At 47.1% G+C, this 23,177-nt stretch overlaps 8 protein-coding genes across 8 annotated transcripts; 6 read left to right on the top strand and 2 right to left on the bottom strand.

The window, feature by feature from the left end:
- Positions 1 to 539: 539 nt before the first annotated feature.
- F4822DRAFT_319433 (uncharacterized protein) lies at positions 540 to 2,388 on the top strand. Its single transcript, XM_051455440.1, has one exon. The coding sequence runs from the start codon at positions 779 to 781 to the stop codon at positions 2,003 to 2,005; it is 1,227 nt and encodes a 408-aa protein (XP_051312305.1). The 5' UTR covers positions 540 to 778; the 3' UTR covers positions 2,006 to 2,388.
- F4822DRAFT_319413 (fungal-specific transcription factor domain-containing protein) lies at positions 2,389 to 5,169 on the bottom strand. The gene is made up of 6 exons (XM_051455439.1): positions 4,974 to 5,169; positions 4,887 to 4,906; positions 4,711 to 4,811; positions 4,417 to 4,644; positions 3,754 to 4,359; positions 2,389 to 3,699 (listed from the first exon to the last, which is right to left on the bottom strand). The coding sequence occupies exons 1-6, from the start codon at positions 5,041 to 5,043 to the stop codon at positions 2,772 to 2,774; spliced, it is 1,953 nt and encodes a 650-aa protein (XP_051312304.1). The 5' UTR covers positions 5,044 to 5,169; the 3' UTR covers positions 2,389 to 2,771.
- A 2,353-nt stretch (positions 5,170 to 7,522) lies between these two features.
- Positions 7,523 to 8,484, top strand: F4822DRAFT_319354 (uncharacterized protein). Its single transcript, XM_051455437.1, has 2 exons — positions 7,523 to 7,604; positions 7,708 to 8,484. The coding sequence occupies exon 2, from the start codon at positions 7,762 to 7,764 to the stop codon at positions 8,332 to 8,334; it is 573 nt and encodes a 190-aa protein (XP_051312303.1). The 5' UTR covers positions 7,523 to 7,604; positions 7,708 to 7,761; the 3' UTR covers positions 8,335 to 8,484.
- Positions 8,485 to 11,534: 3,050 nt separating this feature from the next.
- On the top strand, positions 11,535 to 13,885 carry F4822DRAFT_319409 (general substrate transporter). The gene is made up of 6 exons (XM_051455438.1): positions 11,535 to 11,613; positions 11,667 to 12,009; positions 12,063 to 12,174; positions 12,234 to 12,320; positions 12,372 to 12,522; positions 12,584 to 13,885. The coding sequence occupies exons 2-6, from the start codon at positions 11,981 to 11,983 to the stop codon at positions 13,747 to 13,749; spliced, it is 1,545 nt and encodes a 514-aa protein (XP_051312302.1). The 5' UTR covers positions 11,535 to 11,613; positions 11,667 to 11,980; the 3' UTR covers positions 13,750 to 13,885.
- On the bottom strand, positions 13,806 to 16,187 carry F4822DRAFT_319340 (MFS general substrate transporter). The gene is made up of 6 exons (XM_051455436.1): positions 15,394 to 16,187; positions 15,013 to 15,343; positions 14,483 to 14,915; positions 14,356 to 14,430; positions 13,935 to 14,288; positions 13,806 to 13,885 (listed from the first exon to the last, which is right to left on the bottom strand). Exons 1-6 carry the CDS (start codon positions 15,710 to 15,712, stop codon positions 13,862 to 13,864), a joined length of 1,536 nt encoding a protein of 511 aa, XP_051312301.1. The 5' UTR covers positions 15,713 to 16,187; the 3' UTR covers positions 13,806 to 13,861.
- Positions 15,955 to 18,251, top strand: F4822DRAFT_410389 (uncharacterized protein). The gene is made up of 4 exons (XM_051458760.1): positions 15,955 to 16,677; positions 16,728 to 16,871; positions 16,970 to 17,128; positions 17,186 to 18,251. The coding sequence occupies exons 1-4, from the start codon at positions 16,359 to 16,361 to the stop codon at positions 17,848 to 17,850; spliced, it is 1,287 nt and encodes a 428-aa protein (XP_051312300.1). The 5' UTR covers positions 15,955 to 16,358; the 3' UTR covers positions 17,851 to 18,251.
- A 20-nt stretch (positions 18,252 to 18,271) lies between these two features.
- F4822DRAFT_319323 (uncharacterized protein) lies at positions 18,272 to 21,220 on the top strand. The gene is made up of 2 exons (XM_051455435.1): positions 18,272 to 18,664; positions 18,735 to 21,220. The coding sequence occupies exons 1-2, from the start codon at positions 18,498 to 18,500 to the stop codon at positions 20,791 to 20,793; spliced, it is 2,226 nt and encodes a 741-aa protein (XP_051312299.1). The 5' UTR covers positions 18,272 to 18,497; the 3' UTR covers positions 20,794 to 21,220.
- Positions 21,221 to 21,411: 191 nt separating this feature from the next.
- Positions 21,412 to 22,870, top strand: F4822DRAFT_319269 (uncharacterized protein). Its single transcript, XM_051455433.1, has 2 exons — positions 21,412 to 21,919; positions 21,972 to 22,870. The coding sequence occupies exons 1-2, from the start codon at positions 21,508 to 21,510 to the stop codon at positions 22,790 to 22,792; spliced, it is 1,233 nt and encodes a 410-aa protein (XP_051312298.1). The 5' UTR covers positions 21,412 to 21,507; the 3' UTR covers positions 22,793 to 22,870.
- The last annotated feature ends 307 nt before the right edge of the window (positions 22,871 to 23,177 follow it).

Raw genomic sequence — 23,177 nt, 5'->3', positions numbered from 1 at the left:
CATCCGACTTTCATCCCACTTCGATGCTTCGACGTACGCAAAACGAATAAGAACGTCGAGACCAGCTAGCAACGCCGCTTCTTTAGTGTATGCGGTAACAATATTACGAATCCTTCTAGTCATACTATATCAGCTATGCACCATCTCAGGGTAACAACCAGCGATCAACCACAGAGACGCAGAAATGCCCATTAACTCGTTAGTCGTCTTAGTCAGACTTACATACTCTACAGACGATTCAAGACAAGTCGAATGCCTACATATGTAGGTATTCGGATGCCAAGGTAAGATATTAACTACTTAGAGGTAAGCTAGATAGATGGTGTTGTTTTCCAAAGCCCAGGACGATAACCCGTTGGTATCCCTTCAGCGTCAAATCCGACTTTTCAGGATACTTCTGGCTGATATAACATGTGATTTCCATGGAAGACGTTCTGCGGACTTTCCATAAGCTTTCTAACATGGGACGATCCTTTCTGAAGCCGTATGATATAATCTATAAGTCTGGACCTAACTGCTTACAACAATGGTTTCTCTGCGCCGGATCCTACAGCCGGACCCCTGAAGGCTAGGGAAACGGCGCATTCAGCTGCTATTGGAAGCGAATGCGACGCCGTGGGGCAGCGGGTTAACATATTCGACCGTTGACTCACTTACATCGATTATATAAGACCTAAGCAACAAGTCTCCGTCTATTATAAGCAGATCTAGTTGCTAGCACTTAGGCTCACCAACTAGTTCACTCCCCACATCTCACACTCAAAAAAGCTCATCCATCATGGCTGAAGTTCCGGTGGTCCAAATCCTCAATAAGAAGGAATACTTCAAGCAGGCCTTAGTATCTCTTCCTAATGAGACTCTGCCTCCTCTAGCAGACTCGTCCCTGCGCATCCGGACGGAGATATTATGCGTGACTTCCAACAATTTCTCGTACTGCAAGGTCGGTGAATTATTCCACTGGTGGGATATCCACCGAATTCCCGCCTCAACTCCAGCGCCATACAATGATACCTCCGTCTACGGGCGCATTAACTGCTGGGGATATGCCAAGGTGATAGATTCCACGTTCGCCGATGTGCCTAAGGGCAGCTATCTGTACGGGTACTTGCCCATCGGCACGCTACCCCTCGACTTCCAAGTCAAGGCGGGCAATGTGCCGAACCAAGTCATAGTCACGGAGCCGTACCGGCAACAGCAGCTCCCGGTGTACAACCGGTACTTCGTGCATCCACCATCGCTGTCCCAGGCCATTGAAGCCAAGAACGATGCTCTAGGATACGACTCCCTGCTGCGCCCCATGTACCTAACCGCACACTTGATGTCCGGATTCATGTTCCCACCAGACCCAACCCAATCCGTGCAGCTCACACCCGAGCAAGCCTCTCTCTCCGGCGCCGCCGTCATAGTCTTCGCGCCCGGCTCCAAAGTCGGGTTAGCATTCACACACCGTCTCCGCGCCCAATCCCGACCCCAATCAAAACCCGCCGCCATAATCGGCGTCGCATCGCAGTACTCCCGGTCCTTCGTCCAAAGCACCGGCCTCTACGACGGTACCGTGGCCTCAACCACCGACGATCCTCTCACGATCCTCTCCTCCGCAGGCGCCAGCAAAGAGCACAAAGTAACCATATTCGACTTCGGCGGACGCGGTGGCGCAGCTTGGAAATGGGCTGGTGCGATTGTAGCCCAGTACCCAAAGACGCAATTCGTCGTTATCGGCGGTGAAGTCTCGGAACCGTCGGCGGATTGGTCGCCTTCGAAACCACCTGCTGGCGTAGATGTCGCGGCCGTTATGGCGGATACGTTGCTCACGGCTGCTATTAATAAGGTCGGGGAGAAGGAGTACTTTGATGATTACGAGGCAACGTGGGCGGTGCTGCGGAAGGAGGGATTCCGTGGGTTTAAGGTCAATTGGGGTGAGGGTATGGAAGCTGTTAAGGAAGGTTGGGATAAGTTTGCGAAGAACGAGGCCAAAGCCGATGAGGGGCTAGTTTTTAAGATTTAAGAAGCGATAAAGGGAGAGATTGGCGTAAATGATTGGTGTACATGATCTAATCCTGATGCCTTCTATCCGACACTGGGTAATATGTACCAAACCTCTACAATAGTGCAACACATGTCGTGAAACAAGAGTACCAAAATCTTCAAAACAATGAAGTAATTGAACGTAAATCATTTAAATTCATCTAAATTTCAAGTCGCGAGGCGCATCATAACTTCGCAAATACCCCTAATTTGCCTACCATATAAATATCCAAATCCAGATGCCATGATACTCATGGATTATCTTAAACGCCATTACAATGCAAAGTGTTCCCGGCTTCATTCCTTTAAATCCAAAACACCGGCCGAGGGAAAGCCTAGGCTCTAGGCCCGCTGATATAAAATGGTAGTGGTCATGCTGTATCGTCTCCTAAAAAATATCGTAAATGATCACTATATAGTTAAGTGAGTTGTGGTATTCGTCTGCCATGCAGCATTAGTAGCTTCATGACAGGTACCTATCTAGGTACCGAATAGATAAATGCTGATGTAGAGAAGATGAAATGTTAAAAGGGGGTAAGTTGGAAAGGAGGGTCTCAACCCCTTGAAGACGAAGTGGAAGTGAATGATGAATGTTGAAACTTTGGTGGAATAAATGCCAAGAGCTGAGATTTGTGAGTGTCATGTATGAATTGAAGCTTTGCGCCTCAATTGTGCTTTCGGAACGCGAAGCGAACCAACTTGCAGGGAATCCCGAGGCCGGTTACATGCGAATTCCTGTGAGCTCATTAATCAAATTTAGCGCCTCTCGATCCGCCCGAGCTCCCTCTCATCAGAGCTTGGACGTCGACACCAACCCACTTCATTTCCCTCGGCATCGGAGGTGAGACATTTTGGGGAGGAGGGGGTGGTGGTGGCGATTGTTGTTTAATTTGCTTCCTCAGCCGAAGGCGATCGAATAATTCGCTCGAGATCATCTCGAAGCTCATTTTGAGAGACGCACAGGTCTCCCATCGTTCGCCATACCTAGCTAGTGTCCGCATGGTCTTTTCTAAACATGCTAGACTCCTCTCTAGGTTGTCTGCCCCAGGACCACCAGGGCGTGGCGGAAGAGGGGGTGGCGGCGCCTTGCCAAGTTCGACGAGTGGTAATGGCGGGGTGACACCAGCAAGAAGCAAATCTTCGGCATCACGAAGGACCGCGACGAACTGACTAGCCATGAAGAAGACACGTAAGGCATCGTGATAGGTATAAAAGGCGGTTTTCATCCCGCTATGGGAAATTTCGAATATGCGATCGAGGTACGCAATGGCATGCTCGAAGATGAGTAATCGGCCATAATCTGTCATATGAGGAGCCCTAGCTGAAGGAGCAATGCAATAAACATAACTGTACCGCAACTCAAGGTCAAATAACTCCCTCATACCAACGGGCAATGAGGTAGGGAGCGCCTCGGCCCATTCTCTCATATCTTGGCACATCTGCCAGATAAATGAAGTTGAGTCGTGCAGTGGGGTTGGTTCCGCTTGGAATAATGCTTGGTACCAATGTGACTGGGCTCGTCGTAGTTGAAAAAGTAAAAATGCTGGCTCGGATCCTGAAAGGATTTTACCAGTGATTGACGCTCGGCGACTGAAGGATGAAGGTCTTGGCCAAGCGACATTTGTAGAAGCATCAGTAAAGGAAAAGGCTCGTGCATGAACCATACTTATGGATCTTGATGAAAAAATTAGCACTTCTGAAACCACAAAGGGTAATTCATTTGCATACCTGTCTAAGGAATAAACACAGTAGAAAGTCTTCCGTCTCATGTCCAACACCGCTTTATCTGATAGTTGCTCAGGTGGAGGGTCCTGGTGGAACCCTAGGTCAATCACTGCCCTGGAGGTGAATCCTATTAAATGCCAACTGTCGAAATGGGTAGGGTCAAGCATCGAGTACTCCGTGAGAAGAATTAATGATTGGATTTGTGTCGTATACCCAGGCATCAATGCTCTATCGGCATATCGCAAGGCTTGTGAAACAAAGCGCAACCCATTATTATAGTGTTCGTCGTTCTTTACCCGACTCTGGGAGGTGGACGCTATGGCCAACACCATAAATACAAGCCAATAGTCGGAATCCTTGATTGTGCGATCTTGGAACGAATACATTTGCTCTAGTACGGTATAGAGAGTTGTCTCGGGGAATGCAGGATATAGCGAGTAAATATTCGCCATATAGTGTTGAACCAGAGCGATAGCATCTTGCCTAGAAGGTAGGTTCCAATCCACGATGTGCGGAAGAGGGTCATTAGAAGCCGCAGCTAGTACAAGGCGTGCGAACGTCATGTTGCCCATTGAGGGCTCAAAATCCCTTGTGGTAGCATTGATTGATCTATTTTCCATATTAGTGTTTTGTGTGATACGGAAGTTTAAGACTTCAATGACTCACAAGAAGCCAAAATCAGACATCAAAGAATTGACATCTGACATCTCTCGTTTCCGTGCGGCTTTTCGATATATAGCGGCTTTAATGGTTGCGAGCGAATCCTTCCGATCGGGCTCCAGTTGCGCTGGTGGCACCTCAGATTCATGTTGAGCGACTGAGGCCTTTCTCGACCGAGCGTAATCCAATCGCTTTTCTAGTTTTTCTATGCGAAGTTCGAGTGCGGCGACATAGCTAAGAGCGTTTTGTAAGTATACAATAAGGGGTATTAGATAATGAGTGAAAAATGAGGGGCCTCACCTCCGTTCCTTGCCTCTCGCGAATTGATCGTTAGCAGCCGAGCACTCATTCTCGCGACCAGCCTTTTCGCAGGCCGTGCATGCCGGGAGCTTCCCATCGCACTGGAAGCCTTGTCATTAGTATATGGTGTTATATTGTATTATGTAATAATCATTATAATAGGGCTGGTTGTCTACCTTGACTTTAGCTGCTCGACCTGTTCCTCATAGTTTAGCTTTAACATTCTGAGGTGATTTGTATGTAATATGTATGAGAGGACTAACATCTTGAACAGGCTGATACCGGTCGTGATACGCGCAACAACGGATTATCCGAAAAACTTGATCGAGGCATATTGCCCGTTGTGAAGTGAGGGCTCGAGCGGTATAGCTTCTCAGTTGTGGTTCCCCGTTATTCTAGGGTCTCGGCTGTTCTCTTTTAAAGTATAATATAGCGCGGCTTCAAGTGGAGATATAGTGTCCACAACAGCGGTAGTTATTCTAGCGTGATGAAGTATTAAAATCTGTGTGAGCGCGGCTCTTGGTAAGATGCGGTGGACTTAGATGATGACGTTTAGATAGGCATATTGAGTCGTTAATGTTATAGAATGAAAATAAGATATTGTGCGGCAAAACAGGGAAACGAAAGGGGAAAGTTGTTAGTAATAGGAGATATGAAGACTGTATTAAGAGTAATAAAAGTAATAATAGTTTGTTGTAGGATTAAGATTCTGAGGTATGCACGTGGATATACCGCCTTCTAAGCCTTGAATGTTGGGGTTCAAGGTTCAAGTGTACTGGTAGTAGAAACAAGGCGGGCTGATTATTTCGGATTGCCGTTATTAATACGGTCAACCAAGATGGGCTTATTTTCGCTATGGACAGTAATATCTGGCGTAGCCTGCAGCGTCCCGAGATGTGGGTCAGACCGTCTGTCCTACCATCTAAAACAAAGTAGAGGTGTAGAAGGTGCGGTGCGCGAGATATTGATAGCGGATAGCGGTAGACTGCGGAAGCTGGACGTATGTACAAACTACGTACCACGCTAACTGTGGGGGGGTTTGCGCCGGTTTGCGAACGATTTGAAGTTGCCCTTGTCGTAATTGTTTAGTGTTTAAGGTTACTTTCCTTACGTTCTTTCCCTGATGTCGAATTGATTATCTCACTATACATGGGTATAATGTACAATACATGGGTTCAACTTCGTCGGCTCCTTTCTAAGAAAGCTTAATAAAGCACAAGTTAAAAAGGAGAATCAGGCGACAGAAGTCTATTGTCTAACTGATGACTCGCGGGGTTTCTTTCTTCTCCGACCGCCAAAGGAATGCAGTGTGAAGACACTTGTTTAATTTTTGCTATTTCTGTCCTAAACTACCCCGGTCGTCAAACAATATCTACTCCGAGTAAGTGGGATCTTGCTGATGATGGGTACTTAACATAGATTACCGTATAGATCTCGCGCGCGTAATATCTACGCTAAGCGTAGGTGTGCCGGTACCTAACCGGGAGCTGAGCTCCTCCTTACGTCGGGGGAGGAATACCAACCCGGCTCATTCCCCCAGTTGAACCCAGTACCAGATTGGCGACCGGATGGGCGAACCTGCACAAAAACGTCAAACTTATGAAATCATTCCCGTTCCTTTTTGGGTACATTGGCGTCTCATTTAGGTCTCTCGGCCGATTATCAGAACAGATTCAGGAATCAACAGACCCGGTTGCTACGCCCCCATCCCACTTTGACAAGAAGATTCCATGCGCAATGCTGTAGACTTTCTGCTCCTTGTTGGTGGAATAGCTCTCACGGAATTTCCATATAGAGATATATAGTTGGTTGTCCAGCCCGCCACATGTCGCCTGATAGAACTGCCTCGCAAGGCAGTGTGACGGGCAGCCTCGATAAGGAGAAGTTCAACTCTGTTCTGTCAGGTTTGCAGTTTCGCGGTCGTCTCAAACGTGCATAGATGGATTGTGCACATGTTGGTTTGACATTTTATTAACCAACCGAGAAAAGTGAAGTTTGCGTGGGTACCTAGGTTATTGACATGTAGGTGCTTGTCTCTTCCACTAACTACGTAAATCACCACCCTATAAACATTGTAAGACGTAGTATAGATATTTGTAGTCATGTTAGTGGATCCTTAAAAGCGATGTGACAGTTGCAAAAAGGACTCAATTTGGAAGTGTCTCCAATATAATAAGTACCGTAGACAGAAGATGTATTCCAAGAATAGAAACGGAAATTTGTCGTTAGACTAGGGGAAAATCCATCCTGGGGCGAGTTTCGCCGCACGCGTGGGCTAAGTGGTATCGAACGAATCTGGCGGGACTTTGTAAATCCAGAGAGTTGCAAGTCGGAACTGAGATGCATAAAAATCAACAAAAACAGAATGAAACCGTAGCTGCACTGCTAATCAATTTCGATATCAAGCTTCGTGGCGAAGTCAATTGAAGGGATCAAAAAATGAAACGGTTGACTAAAGAAGGAATTACGAGCGAACCCTTCAAGGGGTTACATATCAGCAGAAGACCTACATAACCGTACACTAAGTAGCAAAGCCTGCGTACATATGTAGCTTAGGGCTGTTTCGTTGCCTATATACGTATTATGTTACGATAACTCTCACGATGATTACATAGATACATAGATAGATCGGAAAGAGTCCCGCGCCGTATCTAATCGGTGCTCTAATTTCCCGAGTACCTAAGTACCTAGGTAGTCTCATAGATATAAGTCTAAATCTAATATATCCTCATGGGTTGCGATATCCCCGTGCTTCATATATATACTTGGTGCTCTACGGCCGCTTCCTCTTTCCCGCACTTAATGCCCTGTTAGACTTGTAACTAAAAGTGTAAATTCGTTACATAAGGTACTTACGTACTGTAAGTACTTTACTAAGCAGAACCTATCTTGTGGTACGTCTGACTAAGTACAATCCTTAGGCTAACGGACGGGTAGCCCAGGCTAGTGCAGGTACATTACATAAGTTAAACACGCATACTAACGTTCGCATAATAGGTACATTAGAATACATTATATACGTATATACAATACACCGTTCATACGTAAAGGATGTACTCTAAAACCGAGAATGGATATTACAACCTCGACGGCGACGATTCTCCCTTCTTCAGCCGAATTTACGAGACTTTCTTCTCCGACGTCCCCAAAATTCAAATCCAAAACCATGATAAAGTAAAATTCAATCACCAACAACCTCCCACTCTCAAACGCGAACAAGAAGACAGTTGGCTTTCCCAGCTCCCTCCCCACCCCGCTTTCATTCCCGAGACCACGAGCCCACGAAGTTGTGTGCGACCAACGAATGATTTTCTCCGCGTCCCGGGATCCCAGGTGAAAAGGCACAAGCCGCTGTCTCACGACTCAAGAGATCAAAGGCCCTTGGAAACGATTCCCGAACCTCCCATGGATGCCTCTAGTGTTTTCCGCCAAGTCCAAGGCTTTGGGGCGTACAACCCGAGACCGCCGCAAGGCCCCCAGCAGAAGAAGACTGTTAAAGTGGAAGATCACGGCGACAACGACGGTGAAAACTCTCACCGAATAGCCCACACACTTACGGCTTGCTGCCGATGCCGCCAGGTGAGTACCTGTCCTGCGAGCTCTAGTGGAAGGATATTTGCCTGACTTAATTCAATTATTAGAGGAAAACACGTTGCGATCCCACACTGCCTCGCTGCCTACCATGCGAGCGGTCAGGCTCCACCTGCGAATACTTCGATACGGCAAAGAACAAGAGAATTAGTCGGTATTATGTTGTCAAGCTCCAGGAAAAGGTGCGGGCACTCGAGGCCGAGCTTGGTCAATTCACCGACGAAGATGACTTCCCAAAGAACCACGAAGATTTCATCCGGCCGGGCGGTCTGGTTCGATTGAATGAGACGGATGAGACACCTCGTTATCTCGGCCCTTCTAGTGGTATTGCCATGACGCGCATACTGATGGAAGAAGCAAAGCGGTATACAGATTCGAAACGTATATCAGAGCTAATACCGGATGTTCGGGGACGGCGCCAAACCGCCGCGCCTGGCACACGCATGCCTGGGACACGGTCGCAGTCTTTTGCCATGCCGCCGTCTCTATCAGCGAGGAAGAAGAGTTATCCTATAATCAGTGGCGTCGCTGCACAGAATCTCCCAAGCAGAGCAATCGCTGATAAACTGGTAGAAGTGTTTCATCAGCGGGGTGAGTTGATTTCTTTAACTGATGGGGGGACATCTCAACTAACTGGTTATCATAGCACAAGTGTTTACTCCGACTTTCCACGAGAAAGCATTGGAAGTGACAGTTGATGAGGTCTACGCTGGAAGTACAGATCCATATCAGAACTTTGTCGTTCGATTGGTTATGGCGACAAGTATGCAGAAACTAGATGCTACGTACGCGGGTCTTGCCGATAGCTACTACCTAGCTGCCATGCGATATTTTGAAGATGTCATCCGACCTAAGGATCTCAAGACTCTTCAATGCCTTATCTTAATTGGCCAGTATTCACTACTGACGCCTACTCGGACGGCTGTATACTACGTTATCGGCTTAGCGACGAGGATCTGCCAGCAGCTGGGTTTTGCCGACGAGAAGACCATTTCCGTAGGTGTAAATGACCCTTTGACTTTAGATATGCGACGTCGGTTGAGCTGGATCGTTACTAGCATGGAGCTTGGCCTTGCCTATAGTATGGGTCGTCCAAATGGATTCGCCAAAAGTGACGATATAAACGACGTCAAGTTCTTCGAGACCGTGAGCGACGCGAATATTCGCGAGACTGGAATTATTCCCGGACCTCCAGACGAGAAGAAACTAGTTGCTATACACTTTTGCAAGATGCGAATGCTTCAAGCAGAGATCCGCCGTACGTTATATGAAAAGAAGTATGCGGAGCCCAAGGATGACCGTAATCCATGGTTTGCGGATGTAGAGTCTCGGATGAACCAATGGTATAAGGAGTGTCCTGAGAACCCTCAGTGGTGTAAGCCTTGGTATGTATTGAATGTCAACCGACAACATCTGCCCCGTCGCGCTTGACTTAATTTTACTAACATTATTGTAGGTTTTCGGGACGATTCCACACTATGATAATATCACTTTACCGGCCATCGCCTCAGGTGCCTAAACCATCCATCCACGCGGCTACAAAATGTTTTGAGTCGGCTTCTTTCGTTATTGATATCTCGAGTAAACAGATGATGGCTGCCGCTGTTGATATTACCTGGGTGTTCATATTAACTCTCTACATGTCACTTAACACCCTTTTATGGAGTGTCACGTACCCCGAAGTTCGTGCACTACGTTCACGAGATGAAGTGCAAGAGTTGGTCAACATAGCTTTGGATATTGTTGACCAATGCGTTGAAAGATGGCCGGGTACCGCGGCGGCATCCCAATTATACTCAACCTTCGCCAAGGCCTGCCTTCAAAGTTACGATTCAAACGAGACTCCTGCGTTAACGAACTCGAGTTCGTTCAACACACCGGCATCTCAAACAGACACAAGTTCGCCTCCGCCATCTGAATTCTCAAATGCGACTACTATGTCTGCGGGCGGACCTCCTTTCCAGCCGCCACAGTTCGGTTATGTTTTTGGCTCGGGTCCAGAAGAGGTGAACGGTTATAAGGTCGAAAGCTTCCCCCCGCAGCCTACGTTTAGATCCAATTCTATTTTCCTCAATCCGGCCTCTAATGACAATACTGGACGTCGCTTCAGCTATTTCCCTCCCGACTTTACCCAGTCAGGAGATTTGCCGCTTATGGAGGAGTCGAGTCCTCCAGAAACTGATGCGACTGTGTCTCCACCTTATATATCTTCTACACAACATCTCCCGACGCCTCCTGAGTCAATGACTGCGGGTACTGCCTCTACACCAGCCATGGGAACCCCACTACTTGCCACACCAATGCTTTCAACTGCCAGTCTGGCCCAGACTCCCTCTGATATATCAACGCCCGGTACATTACCGCCGCAACAACACACAGCTGCATCAACCTTCAATATTCCAACATCTCAACAGCAGTCACAGGGGCAACGCCCTCTGCCTGAGGTCACGGACTGGTTGAACCCACCACCGCCGTTTATGTCGCCTTATGCTTTCGGTAGCGGATTAGGCGGTAACTTCTGGGCTGACTCCGGCGCAAATGGTTTTGGCGATATTGGCATGGACGATGTGCCGTTCTCCAATGGGTTCATGGCAGAACGACAAGGAAGCCTAAGCCAGGCGCAGCAGATCGAGCTTATGGATGTCCTAGAATCTGAAGGAATGACAGACATAGACACGTATCTAAACATGGGAATGGGATTTTCAAACAATCTTATGGGTAACGGGGAAATAAACTGGGGCGGACGCTCGTAAACTAAAAGGTTACTATTTAGGAGGCATATTCGCATTGTCGATCTATACGATTAGGAGGGGTTCATCCTTTTCACAATTTTCATTTTACTTAGGTTGATCTGGGAAGGTATATGTGGGGATACTTGCTGGTAGATACCATTTTCTGGCGTTTAGATAGTATGGGGCGAACGACTGTATGTTTGAATGAATGATTGAATTGCTATTTTGTCAAAATTTCTGGTTGAAGTTTGGTTATGTACCTACCTAGGGTATGTGATGAGTTGTGTCCAGTAGCCTGATCCTAATTCGATATCGCTGACGCCGTTGGGACGAATCTAATAATTTACTCGTGCAGGCCCGAGCATGTGGTAAGCCTCGACGCGTCGGCTCTCGCTAAGAGCGCCGTGGAGGTTGGGGATGGAATAACTATAAGTGGTGGAATTTCAACTATGGGGGATTTCTCCGCAACTAGTTATTCTCACTATACTAGTTCCAATGATACCCCGGACCCAGCGCCCGGGGTAGCGTCGTTGCCCCATCATCTCATCCCCAGAGACGGGAATCTGGCCCAGCAGTTTGGGTGAGTACTATATATCCAAAAATCAAGCACTCGGGTAGTAGATTAAGTCGTAGATCCTCGTAATTGGTGGATAGGATGTGCGTCCCGATAGCTTGGATAGATTTCCCCACCGAGCTGAGCTGCTGACTAGAAGCTATCGTGTTAAGCATTCGATCAAAATGGGAGGCGGGGTAGTCGCTTATAGACGAAGCGAAGGTATACCCTGGCCGATGGAGTGCACTCTAGCGAGGCTAGCTATTCTCAGCTGATTGAGTCTTTATAGCTCGATGTATATATACGAAAGAATTTCCTCCATTCCTAACTATATCCTCTCTTCCTTGGCCAGTTACCGTTATATCACGATTTGAAGCTTGGCTTCGCTATTAAGATGGCGAGTTCAAAGAGACTCTACAACTGGTAAGTTTTACGTATTTGTATCTAATTGGGAATGCGAGGCTAAGATTCAACAGGTACATTGCCCTTGTGGCAGCAATGTGTATGGTATTGTATGGTTACGATGCCTCGGTCTTCAACGCTGCCCAAGGTTCGGATAATTGGCTCGAGTGGTTTGACCTTGATACGGTATGTACCCCCACCCCCGAAAGGATGGTTTGAGTCTAGCTAACATATATGGCTTGTAGAAAAAAGACGCGAATTTGATCGGATTAGTAAATACGGCTTATACCATCGGCGCTATTGTTGCCGGTTGGTTCTTCGGCGGCCCGACTGTAAGTTTCGGCCGTGCGTTTGGTGTATGAATTAACGCTGACAACCCACAGGCGGATTACTTCGGTCGACGAGTCGGCATGGCTGCGGGCTGTGTACTGACCATCGCCGCTACCTTCATGCAAGCCTTCGCTCCGTGGCATAATCTCGGATGCTTCATCGGCGGACGTGTACTAATTGGTATTGGCCAGGGAATGGCTCTTAGTGCGCGAAATCCCTCATACCTACCTTTTTTATAATATCGGGTTGACTAACACTCAACTAGCCGCCGGACCAATTTACATTGGCGAGGTCTCGCCACCCGAAATCCGTGGTCAAATCATGACCTTCTGGCAAATGTTCTACAGCGTCGGTTCCTTCATCGCATACTGGATCGCCTACGCCTGCAACGCCAACAAGGAGAAGCTCGGTCATTGGGATTGGCGTATGGTCGTCATTTTCCAAATGCTCGTACCTATTATAATTATCGTTCTCCTACCCTTCCAGCCGGAATCCCCACGATGGTGGATCAAGCGCCACAACAACATCGAGGAAGCTAAGAAGGCCCTTCGAAAAATCCGCGAAACGGAACAGGATGTCGAGTTCGAGGTTCTTGCTATCCGCGAAGCTATTGAGTTCGAGAATGAGGCCGTAAGCGGATCATACCTTGCCTTGTTCAAGGATCCATCTGTTCGCAAGCGTCTATATCTCGCCTTTATTCTGAATGTCGGACAACAACTTTCCGGCCAAGGCACGCTGAACTCATACTCGAGCGCCATCTATAAGACAATATGGACCTCTTCCCAGACTATCAATTTGATCAACGCGCTAAATGCGACATGCGGAATCCTCTTTACTCTCAACGCCGTATGGACTGCTGACAGATTCGGTCGACGATGGCTATTTATCGTCGGCGCCATCGGAATGGGAATTTGCATGATGATCGTACCGGTCGTTGGAATGACGACACCCAATGTGATCGGAGCTAAGGGCGTGGCGACAAAAACACAACCCGTAGGAATTGCCATTGTATTCCTATTATTCCTCTTCATCTTTTTCTACAAGCCGTCCTGGGGCGCGACGACTTGGATCTGGACCTCCGAAGTATTCAGTATGAATGTTCGAGCCCAAGCCGTAGGCATGTGCTCTCAGATGCAAAATGTCGCGAACACCATCTTCCAACAATTCTTCCCCATTTTCTTGGCCAACACGGGGTTGAAGTGCCTGTTCTTCTTTATGGCAATGAATTTTGTCCTCGCAGTTTTTGTGTGGTTCTGCATCCCCGAGACTATGAAAGTTCCGCTCGAGGAGATCGATGCGCTTTTTGGTGGTCAAAACCACGTAGAGAAGGGTGGACAAATCCTAAATGCCACCGAGGCGCACCACGGGAATGACGAAAAGAACAGCGTTGAGATCCAGCAGAATGAATCTCCGAGGAGGGTTGATGTTTAATATGATATGGCTTAATTATATTTGAAGCGAGGAAATATAGCGACTCCATACCCAAATCTAGTTTTTGAAAACTAATAGTTGTATTCTTGATCCAAGCGAATCTAACCGGTGATTACAATGCGTATCGAAACATAACCTACTCCAAATTAGATCTGGAATGCCCCAATGAAGGGTAGTGAACTTACATTATTTTTATCAGTTACATCCTCGAAACCTTGGAGATTGCTCTGCCTTTTCATCTCGGCAATTTCTTCCTCCGATTTGCCCTCTAAACCCTTGTCTCTTCTCTTGTTTTCAAGGACGTGAAGTATGCGTAAGACTTGGTTCAAGACCAGGTTTAAAATAAAACCGCAGAGCATAGCCACGATGCCACTATGATAAGCGGGCGCTTCTGTGCTTTTGAAAAATTGGGGTCCTGCAATCTGGCCGACGCAGTAACAGACAAAGACCCAGCCCGAAGCCACTGACCTCTTAGTGCTACCTGCAATATTGGTTGAAAGTAGGCCGAGGATTATCATGAATCCAACGGGATACGTGCCCTTCATCACATATATTAGACTGGAATGAAAGAAAGAAGACCCGTAGAAGAGGGCGATTGTAACTCACCAGCAACCAGACCCCTACAAGTCGGCCCCACCTACTTGTAGGCTGAAGCTGGTTGATCAATACCGTGCCTACAATCTTTAATCATTATTAAAATTAATGCGTCAATTCAGGGTCGAGGTGTACATACTGGAGGTATCATGGCAAGAGATCCGATATGCAGACGAGAATTACGTAATCGAGCAGCCAAAAGACCTGAACCAAGTTGTGCCACTGCTTGAACGGCGGATAGAGGCAAGTTTAACAGAGTAGTCTGCAATGGAGTAAATCCAAAACCTTGAATAATCAAAGAGCCAAACGAGAGGCCACCGGATGCGATAGCGTTGACAAAAGAGATAAGGCCTATAACGATGACTTTGGGGTCGGTAGCCGCTTCTATAACCTGTGCATTCACAAAACGGCGAGACTTGGTGCCGGTTTTGTTTTCGATTACTCGTTGAATAGCGACGACTTTTTCGTCCTCATCTAACCACTTGACGCTTGTTGGGCTGTCTGGCACGAAAAGTGTAAATGCGACTCCCCATATGATAGTAAGAGCTCCCAAAATAAGGTAGATGTACTTCCTGCAGCAGTGTTAGCATTAGGAGTTATTGGGTAGGTATTAACTCCAGTGTAAGAGAAAAACATCTTGTTGGAAGCGGTATATAATAGATTTCATACCAATTAGACAAAGCGCCTTGAATATGGCCAATCCCATAAGCCAGCAAGGTTCCGACGAAACTGCCAACGCCAAGGAAAGAGATCCAAAGAGCTGAGCGACCAGCTTGTTCTTGTCTAGTCCACCATATGCCTGTGACGGCAACGAATCCAGGCGAGATAGTCGCTTCAACAACACCTAACATGAACCGTACGGTAGCAAGTCCGGCGAAAGATGAGCATGCTGCTGTTGTCATAAGAATCGCGCCCCATAGAATTATATTGACACCAAGAAATTTGGCTACTGGAAACCTCTGAATGATCGCAATGCCGGGATATTCAGCGACGAGATAACCTATAGCTCTTAGTATATACTATCAATAAGTAGGTGCGGTAAGTCCCCACCAAAGTAGAAAATAGAACTGGCCCATGAATAATCTTGGCCCTGGAGTTTATTGTCCGGAATGATGCCGTAAACTGATGAATAACCCAAAGACGTTTTGTCGATAAATTGTAGAGCATAAGTAATGCAGAGAAACGGTAAAATTCTGTAATCAATCTTCCTTCGGACTTTACGCGATGTTTCCTCGTCTGCCGCGACGCTTGTTAAAGCCTTGACGGCTAAGCCTCCTGCTTCATCCTTAATATCCAATTTCAACGCTTCAGTATCATGAACACTCGATGAGGCGGCGAAGTCCTTTTGTTCTATGGGCTCCGAAGTCATCTTGGTTATGTCTGGGCCTCGGTATTATGATGTACCGAATTCACTCTTTTTACCAACGGAAGCTGTCTCGAGTCAAAGTCATACGCCTATATCGGTTAACTAGTAAATGGAAACTATCCATACTTAAGTATTTATATATCAATTAAATATTCTCATATCTCGTATCTTGTAGCAGTTCCGACGGCCAAGTCCGATGAAAGTAGACCATAACAATGAACTCCAATTTTAGGTAATCGGATAGACAAATCGGCAAGTGCCTATTATCTTCAAGACTAAAAGCGATCTCCTTGAAATGCGACTAACTGACGTGCGTATCGCCCTAGCCATGTGCTTCCCTGGTAGGTAACTACCCTAAAGGGGAAGTCTCAGGCAATCGTCGCAGAGCTCGCAGACACTAAACGTGTGGGGTAGATAGGTACCCGATTAGGGAGTTGCAATGCCTCGGGACCTCAGTGTCAGGGTAATAGATAGGCTAATTGCAACTTGAACCTCGAAAGTCTTGGGAAGTCATCAAGGTTCACGCAATCACGTGTTTAATGTTCTTCTCTTCTTGAATCCTTGGATAAAGAAAATATTCCTTACCTTTTATTTCATCTTGGTATTTTGATGTTGAAGCCGGAAGTTACCAATAGTCGAAACTATCGCAATGGACAACCAATTCGACGACTTCGTCTTTATCACACATGAAGATGCTGACTTAGCTCAATCTAAGCCGGGGTACCTTAGCGAGATCGGAGATTTCATTAACAGCATAGCCGATGATTTATGGCCTGTCAATAAGAAGATTCACGACAACCCAGAGCTCGGTTACGAGGAGTTTATCGCCCATGAGACCTTGACGAAATTCATGGCTAGTAGGCCAGGATGGAAAGTCACACCATCTGCCTATGGATTGGCCACGGCTTGGGTTGCTGTCTTCGATAGTGGGAAGAAGGGTCCGGTCGTGTCTTTCAATGTAGAAATGGGTATGTCATGATGGGACCCATTAGTAACGTATTCTAATCGAAGGGTTCAGATGCATTGGATGGCATTGGGCATGCCTGTGGTCATAATCTTATTGCTACAGCTTCTGTAGCTGGTGGATTGGCGACAGCGGAGATAATGAAAAAGCATGGATTGAAGGGTAAAGTTGTCATGTTCGGAACTCCCGCAGAAGAAGGTAATGTTTTTCGTTTTTGTCCCGTGAATGATATCGCCCTGGCTGAGATCATTGGAATTAATGCTATTTTGTGAAGGATGTGTTCTGACTTATTACAGGCGGAGGCGGCAAAATCAAACTCTTGGAAGCCGGGGCGTATAGAGATCATAATGTTGATATCAACTTGATCTCTCATCCTGGAATCACTAAAGATACTGCTCTAATGCGAACGTCTGCGTACACTGCGTTCAAGGTTGAATATTTTGGTCGGGAGGCCCGTAAGTGACCTGAAATGCCTAAATTTTAGGGGTGGAATGCTCATCCCGGGTGTGTAGATGCTGCAGCGAGCCCTTGGCTGGGTATTAACGCGCTAGATGCGTTAATTACAGCGTATAATGCGCTATCTGTTCTCCGCCAACAGACGATGCCAGGGGATGTTATACAGGGCAATATCACAGATGGCGGGGTTCGACCTAACGTAATCCACGCATACACGGCCGGCAACTTTGTGACCCGCGCAAACACCCAAGAGAGGGTGAAGGAGTTGAAAAAGAAAGTTGACGCTTGCTTTGAAGCAGGATCAACAGCGACAGGCGCAAAATTTCAGATGACTCCGGTGCAGTCTTATGCAGACCATGTTCCTAATCGAGTGCTAGGTGCTTCTTATCGAAAGTATTTCAATGCGCTTTCGCCTCCTCAGCCGATTCCGGGAAATGATGACCTTGGAGAGATTGAGGGTCGGACAATGGCTAGTACTGATCAAGGAGATATAAGCTATGCAATGCCCAGCTTGAGCGCAGGATTTGCGATTCAACCAGGTCCAGGAGGGAATGGACCTCACAATCCAGAGTTTGCTGGGGCAGCTGGAACCAGGGATGCATTTGAGAGGTGTTTGAGAGTAGGGAAAGCGCTTGCAGGTACAGCTACAGATGTTTTGACGGAAGATGGTCTTCTAGCGAAAGTGAAGAAGGAATGGCAGAGGGATATTAAACGAAATTAACGCCGAAAACTGGGGGTTTGTATAGGGAGCGTCTTTACTTATGAGACCAACAAGAAATCATTTGGTATCAATTGGCCAGCAAACCAATGAAATCGCGGAGTAAATAATTGGGAAATCTGAAGGTTTTCATGTTGGCCAATAGTCCTTCCTGATTAAGAGTAAAGTATATATGTATGTGATCGCTACTTCGATTATTGTGATTGTAAGGTGCGAACGTTGCTCAGCTTGGTTGGAATTGGGAGTAATGAGGTAGTAGCTCTGGAACAGCTGCTGGAATTCAAAATACAAGGGAGGATCGACTAAATTACAGCGCTAATAAAGAAGGAAGAACCGCTGTCACGTGGCGATAGAGGGGACGTAATGGACTTTTTAGTATAGCGATAAGAAAATAATCTAAAGAGAATAACCGCCACACCGAGTCACCGACGACGACGCAATTGATTTATTTTCTACGGACAGCTTTGGCTTCCTCTTAAGAGCGACGAATAGTAGCTATCGCCAGTATTTCGCGAATCGCATGAATACATTTTAGTTGGCAATTCGCATCCTTTCGTACCATCAATCGAACCACCTATCATCATACCTACAATACCTAACTAAATACATCTAACGTCATTTCTCGAGAGCGACTCTACCACCAATGCGCGATGGCCAAAAAGAATAAGAAGCCCGCAGTGGCCGATTCTCCCCCTATGGAGCCACAGAACACCGCAGAACCCTCGACAGCATCTTCGACGAATAAGAAGAAGACTCCTTCACCTGCACCTCAATCCGCGTCGTCCTCATCTTCTGCGCTTGTCATTTGCCGAAACAAGTGAGTTAAAACTCGCGTCGCATTCTTCTAATAGGACTGCATAGAACTTATATGTAACTTACTATTATAGGCATTGGCGCTACATATCCTCCTTCCATGGCCCCTGGTTACAATTGCCTCTCGAGGTTCTCGAGATGCTCGCCAATGCCAATTACTACATGCCCTTACCACGACCTGTTGACCCAGCAGTGTTCTACGATTTAGTCAAGATCAGACAGCTCGTCGATAATGCTACGGACTTGGCCGTTAGAGCCGCTAATGGAGTCACGTCTTCAGCCTTGTCCAATTCCTTAGCCGGGGGAGCTGCGCATCATATGCAAGCATTAGGTCTCGGGTTTGGAAACAACGGCGGCGCAAAATTGAGTCCTGAACGCAGGTTTCGGATGAGGGAGCAAGCCACCCAGAAATTGTCTCGCGCCTATCATCTTGATGAAATCGCGTCAAGTGTCGCTACCATGCAGTCTACTTCGACTCTAGAGAATGTTGCTGGCCTTGTTTTGCAGAGAGCACCCGATGACCCTGATGCTAACTATGTTCACTTTTTCCATGAAAAGATACCGTCCAGGCAACTGGCCGAATGCACGGACTTCCGCGCACTCGATCTTATTATTGGAATGCGACCATCTGACTGTGAACCCCTAAGGACTCGTGCCATTGTTCGGATGTTTAAGGAGGATTTTGAAGGTGCTGTTCAGGATCTTACGTCTGCCCTTGGTGTATACCGTCTTCAGCAGCCGCGACACAAACCCGAAGTGGATGAGTCGATGCAACTAGAACAGAAGACACGACGGCGGCGAGACTTACCCCCTCTTGATGAGAGGGACCAACCGAGCAGTACTGAAGTACAACTTCTATTTCAACGAGCCGGTTGCTATCTTACTTTAGCTTGCGACCATGTTCCATTTGCACTTCCTGATTCGTTTGTGGAGCCGAATAGTAATTCGCAAAACGGTACGAATGGTACGAATGGTTCTAGCAACGGCGTTTCTAATGGTACCACCAATGGCATCGCCGATAGTGACGCAGTGCTACAAGAGGCAGAAGGCGACTCGGAGGATAAAGGTCCAACGAAGAGGCAGCTCGAAATGCGCAAAATAGTGCGGGTCTATGCCAAGCGTGCGCTACGAGATTACATGGAGTATTTCAAACACTTTCATTATTCACCTAACCTACCTATTGAAGTATCAGATGACTTTAGTCGCCAAGTAAATCAAGCAACACATCGCAATAGGAAGTATTACGGTCAATCTCGTTACACGTCCCAAGATCCAGGTAGTCCTACAGGTGCCTCACCCAGCCATACAGTATATGAGCTATCGGCGCTGTTCTCAGCTACGCCACCAGCGGATTTACCACCGTATCCCTCCACAGAACTCGTATCACCCGCTTCCGCGGTTATGGAGTTGGTTGAGACAACCACTGAAGTTGTCACCTACCATCCCTTGCTAACCGATGCGTTGCATTCGCTTTTATTGTGCCACACGCTCATTCAGACGTCGGCCAAGGAATTGCAACGCCATGCACATATGGTAGCTCGACTTGCCCGGCTTGCCGATGGCTATCCGGTATTTCAGGCTAGTAGATCTCCTGCTCGAGCAGATTGGATTGAGGTTCTCCGTAGGGCGGATAATTGGATCGAGCTCTCTGCAAGTTGGGAAGCACTTTGCGCTCCAGCGCCACTCCCAACTCCTATGTCGGCTTCCGGCGTATCGGCCACAACAGCTAGCATGAATGCTATGTCCATCACTGGAGGCAGCCCTACTGAATCGGAGGACCAACGTAAGGAGCGCATGCGGCAGCAAGCCATAATCGAAGCGCTCGAGGATGAGCGTGTCAACGATGAGGCGAGTTTTAAAGCCGCGATCCTTGCGCGTCAACGCCGGGCCGAAGCGGACCACGCAAGCTCTAGCAATGGCGGCGTCCCTAGTCCGAATGCTGGTCCCAAGAGATGGGCTGTAGACGATGGTAGAGAGTACCCTATCCTAACTGAGCGCGCGGAAGCGGTCGCAAGGTGGATACGTGAGGCTCCGACGGGATCTGGCGCTGGTAGCAACAAGCGCAAGAAGAAGCCGAGAGCTGCGAAGAAAACTACCGAACCTGACAAGTCGGATACCCCGGAAGTGATCTGAGCTCGCTAGTTATAGTGGCCCGCCTCTTCAACATAGCTATTAGCGTATTGAATAGCTCTACTTCGTAGTATATATGTAAAGCGCGAAGCTTTAATGTTGCCGTCTTCTCCCAACAGACGGCGTGTCAAGTGTAATAACCATGTATTATGTTGGCCTTTAATTGTGAGGGGGTTTCCACGTTGTCTTATAAGTCGAGTGGATCGTTCCACGTCGCATTATGACAGCGTGTCTATTAGAACGCCGCCATCGCCGACGACCGTGCTTTATGACGTCATTGAAGCTCGTGCATTTAGGTGGACTATCACGAAAGTAAGTAAGCCCTTTTGTTACCTCTCAATCCCCCAGCTAGCCACAAGAGTCATTGAGGAATTAAAATAATGCCACATGTTCTCGTAAACCTCTTTGACCTCGAAGCCTCATTATCGTCAGATAAACTGTTGTTTTAATGTGGTTTTCGGTAGATGCCGGTATGGTGTTATGTAAAGTTCGCGACTAGATTCTCGTTTATGTGAATAAAGTGAAACCGGAGCTTATGGTCCTTGCCTCGTTTGTTGCATGATTGGACAATGCCTTCCATAGTTCTTGCGGGGACAACCCGGTTGTCCTTTTCCAAATCCCATCTTCCAACTAACATAATTCCGATGATACCAATTTACCCTTATTTTCTCTTCTTTTCCCATTTCTAAATGAAAGATAATTTTAAGGGGCTTCGCAATGCCTCTTAACAGCGGGCATTCTTATTTCTTCAATCTCCCTTTAGAGATCCAATGGTGGATACTACGATATCTTGGCCCGTGTGACCAGGCCTCATTCCTACAGACATGCACCAGAGCTCGGGATATCGTAGAGCCATTACTTTACACCAAGGTGTATACGAAGATTGGCACTTACAATGACAGTACCGGGCTGGTCGACCTTTTGTTCCGGCGACCTCATATTATTCGCTCCATACACATTCTTATCCTAGATGAATTCCACCCGGTCGCTTACAGACAACTTATGGCTATTGAGTTCCCTAATCTCGAAAGCATTATTATGCACCACGAAGGGGAACCCCTAAGTATTGATGATGAGAGGAGGCGTTCCATGAATGAATTTGTTAAAGAACAGCCCAACTTGACAAATCGTAGGTCTCACATAGTTGAACTGAACATAAACCAGTTGCTAAATAATCATAGTGACATTCGCGATTGAGCCAGAAAACCCGTCCACAGTTTTACTCGAGCAGGATGATGCCATATTGTTTCGCCATAGAAAGCTTCGGCGTATACGGATCTCTCACGTCGACTTCTCTGCGTTTGGTGGGCTAGACGCGGACTACTTCCCCCATTCGGATTTGAAGAGACTCCTAGTCGATTCATGTTGGTACACCTATGGCGCATTAGCGCAGCTATTATCCCCAACAACTAAGTTAATTAGTCTCCTGCTGGGCCATAACGCGCAACTACCCTTCTCGGAGAGGCTTTATCCTGCACTATTGGGTCCGGTTCGGGAGACTTTACGAATATTGGACCTCACATGGCGACACAAGATACCCCTCGGAAACGAAGGAATGGATTTCACGCGATTCCCGAACCTTCACTTTCTTCGGGTGCCCCCTATTTACCTACTAGGAACTGCTTATACGGATAATGCGGACCTGGAAGGCCTTATTCGTTCAAGATTCCCACCAAATCTCAAGATGCTTCTCTTGGAGAATATCGTGCCTCGTTCTATCAGGGTCATGGATGAACAAGGAGTCGTGTTCCCCGGATACCCACGCCCAGGCTTCACTCTTGAGCTAACACTTCTTCCGCATGACTATCACTTGATTCGATTCTTAACCACAGAAAAGGACCATGTACTACCGCTACTGAAGTACGTCCTCATGTATTATATGGAGTTCTTACAAGACCCTGCAGGCATTTTTTCGTTGGCTAAAGACCATGGTATCATGCTTAGTCATCTATCGGGTTCCGATCACATAAATCATTTATTAGAATGGTTAGATGAAATGTGAAGTGCGAAGGACTCCGAACTCAAGACTGTTACGGTTAAATCAGCATGAGATACATAGCGAGGGAGTTCGACTTATTACGGATGTTTATACCAAGGTTGTCTGTACTTAGCGCCTATTCTGAGCTGTATTTTATTAGCTAACATTAGCACCCTCCCCTATAATAAGACATAGTTGAGCTGATTCTGCCCCAATGTGATCCTAACGACCCACAAGTATGCAGATGTCGGAAGATATAGGGCAATAGGATTCAAACTACCATTACCCCCATTTCCAAGTTGGCAATGACTTCGAGCTACCCATGGTCGGACCTGAGAAATAGATAGCACTTGTCGGACCATACTTAGGTAAAGTAGCACGAACGGGTCCAAAATAGATTGGCCAATGG

Source organism: Hypoxylon trugodes (assembly GCF_022578975.1).
Source record: "Hypoxylon trugodes strain CBS 135444 unplaced genomic scaffold F4822scaffold_7, whole genome shotgun sequence".
In the NCBI taxonomy this organism is placed as follows: domain Eukaryota; kingdom Fungi; phylum Ascomycota; class Sordariomycetes; order Xylariales; family Hypoxylaceae; genus Hypoxylon; species Hypoxylon trugodes.
Note: the sequence above shows the minus strand (reverse complement) of the source record. Positions and strands in the feature narration are given on the sequence as shown.

Bases quoted from the DNA above. Each gene is read 5' to 3' on its own strand.
- F4822DRAFT_319433 (XM_051455440.1), top strand. From the start codon at position 779: ATGGCTGAAGTTCCGGTGGTCCAAATCCTCAATAAGAAGGAATACTTC.
- F4822DRAFT_319413 (XM_051455439.1), bottom strand. From the start codon at position 5,043: ATGCCTCGATCAAGTTTTTCGGATAATCCGTTGTTGCGCGTATCACGA. The intron at 4,907-4,973 runs GTTAGTCCTCTC...TATGAGGAACAG, and splicing joins GGTATCAGCCTGTTCAAGAT to GTCGAGCAGCTAAAGTCAAG. The intron at 4,645-4,710 runs GTGAGGCCCCTC...AAACGCTCTTAG, and splicing joins GCGAGAGGCAAGGAACGGAG to CTATGTCGCCGCACTCGAAC.
- F4822DRAFT_319354 (XM_051455437.1), top strand. From the start codon at position 7,762: ATGTACTCTAAAACCGAGAATGGATATTACAACCTCGACGGCGACGAT.
- F4822DRAFT_319409 (XM_051455438.1), top strand. From the start codon at position 11,981: ATGGCGAGTTCAAAGAGACTCTACAACTG. The intron at 12,010-12,062 runs GTAAGTTTTACG...AAGATTCAACAG, and splicing joins TCAAAGAGACTCTACAACTG to GTACATTGCCCTTGTGGCAG. The intron at 12,175-12,233 runs GTATGTACCCCC...TATGGCTTGTAG, and splicing joins AGTGGTTTGACCTTGATACG to AAAAAAGACGCGAATTTGAT.
- F4822DRAFT_319340 (XM_051455436.1), bottom strand. From the start codon at position 15,712: ATGACTTCGGAGCCCATAGAACAAAAGGACTTCGCCGCCTCATCGAGT. The intron at 15,344-15,393 runs GTGGGGACTTAC...TAAGAGCTATAG, and splicing joins CAGTTCTATTTTCTACTTTG to GTTATCTCGTCGCTGAATAT. The intron at 13,886-13,934 runs GTAAGTTCACTA...AATTTGGAGTAG, and splicing joins ATGTAACTGATAAAAATAAT to GTTATGTTTCGATACGCATT.
- F4822DRAFT_410389 (XM_051458760.1), top strand. From the start codon at position 16,359: ATGGACAACCAATTCGACGACTTCGTCTTTATCACACATGAAGATGCT. The intron at 16,872-16,969 runs GTAATGTTTTTC...GACTTATTACAG, and splicing joins CGGAACTCCCGCAGAAGAAG to GCGGAGGCGGCAAAATCAAA. The intron at 17,129-17,185 runs GTAAGTGACCTG...CCGGGTGTGTAG, and splicing joins ATATTTTGGTCGGGAGGCCC to ATGCTGCAGCGAGCCCTTGG.
- F4822DRAFT_319323 (XM_051455435.1), top strand. From the start codon at position 18,498: ATGGCCAAAAAGAATAAGAAGCCCGCAGTGGCCGATTCTCCCCCTATG. The intron at 18,665-18,734 runs GTGAGTTAAAAC...TTACTATTATAG, and splicing joins CTTGTCATTTGCCGAAACAA to GCATTGGCGCTACATATCCT.
- F4822DRAFT_319269 (XM_051455433.1), top strand. From the start codon at position 21,508: ATGCCTCTTAACAGCGGGCATTCTTATTTCTTCAATCTCCCTTTAGAG. The intron at 21,920-21,971 runs GTAGGTCTCACA...AAATAATCATAG, and splicing joins ACAGCCCAACTTGACAAATC to TGACATTCGCGATTGAGCCA.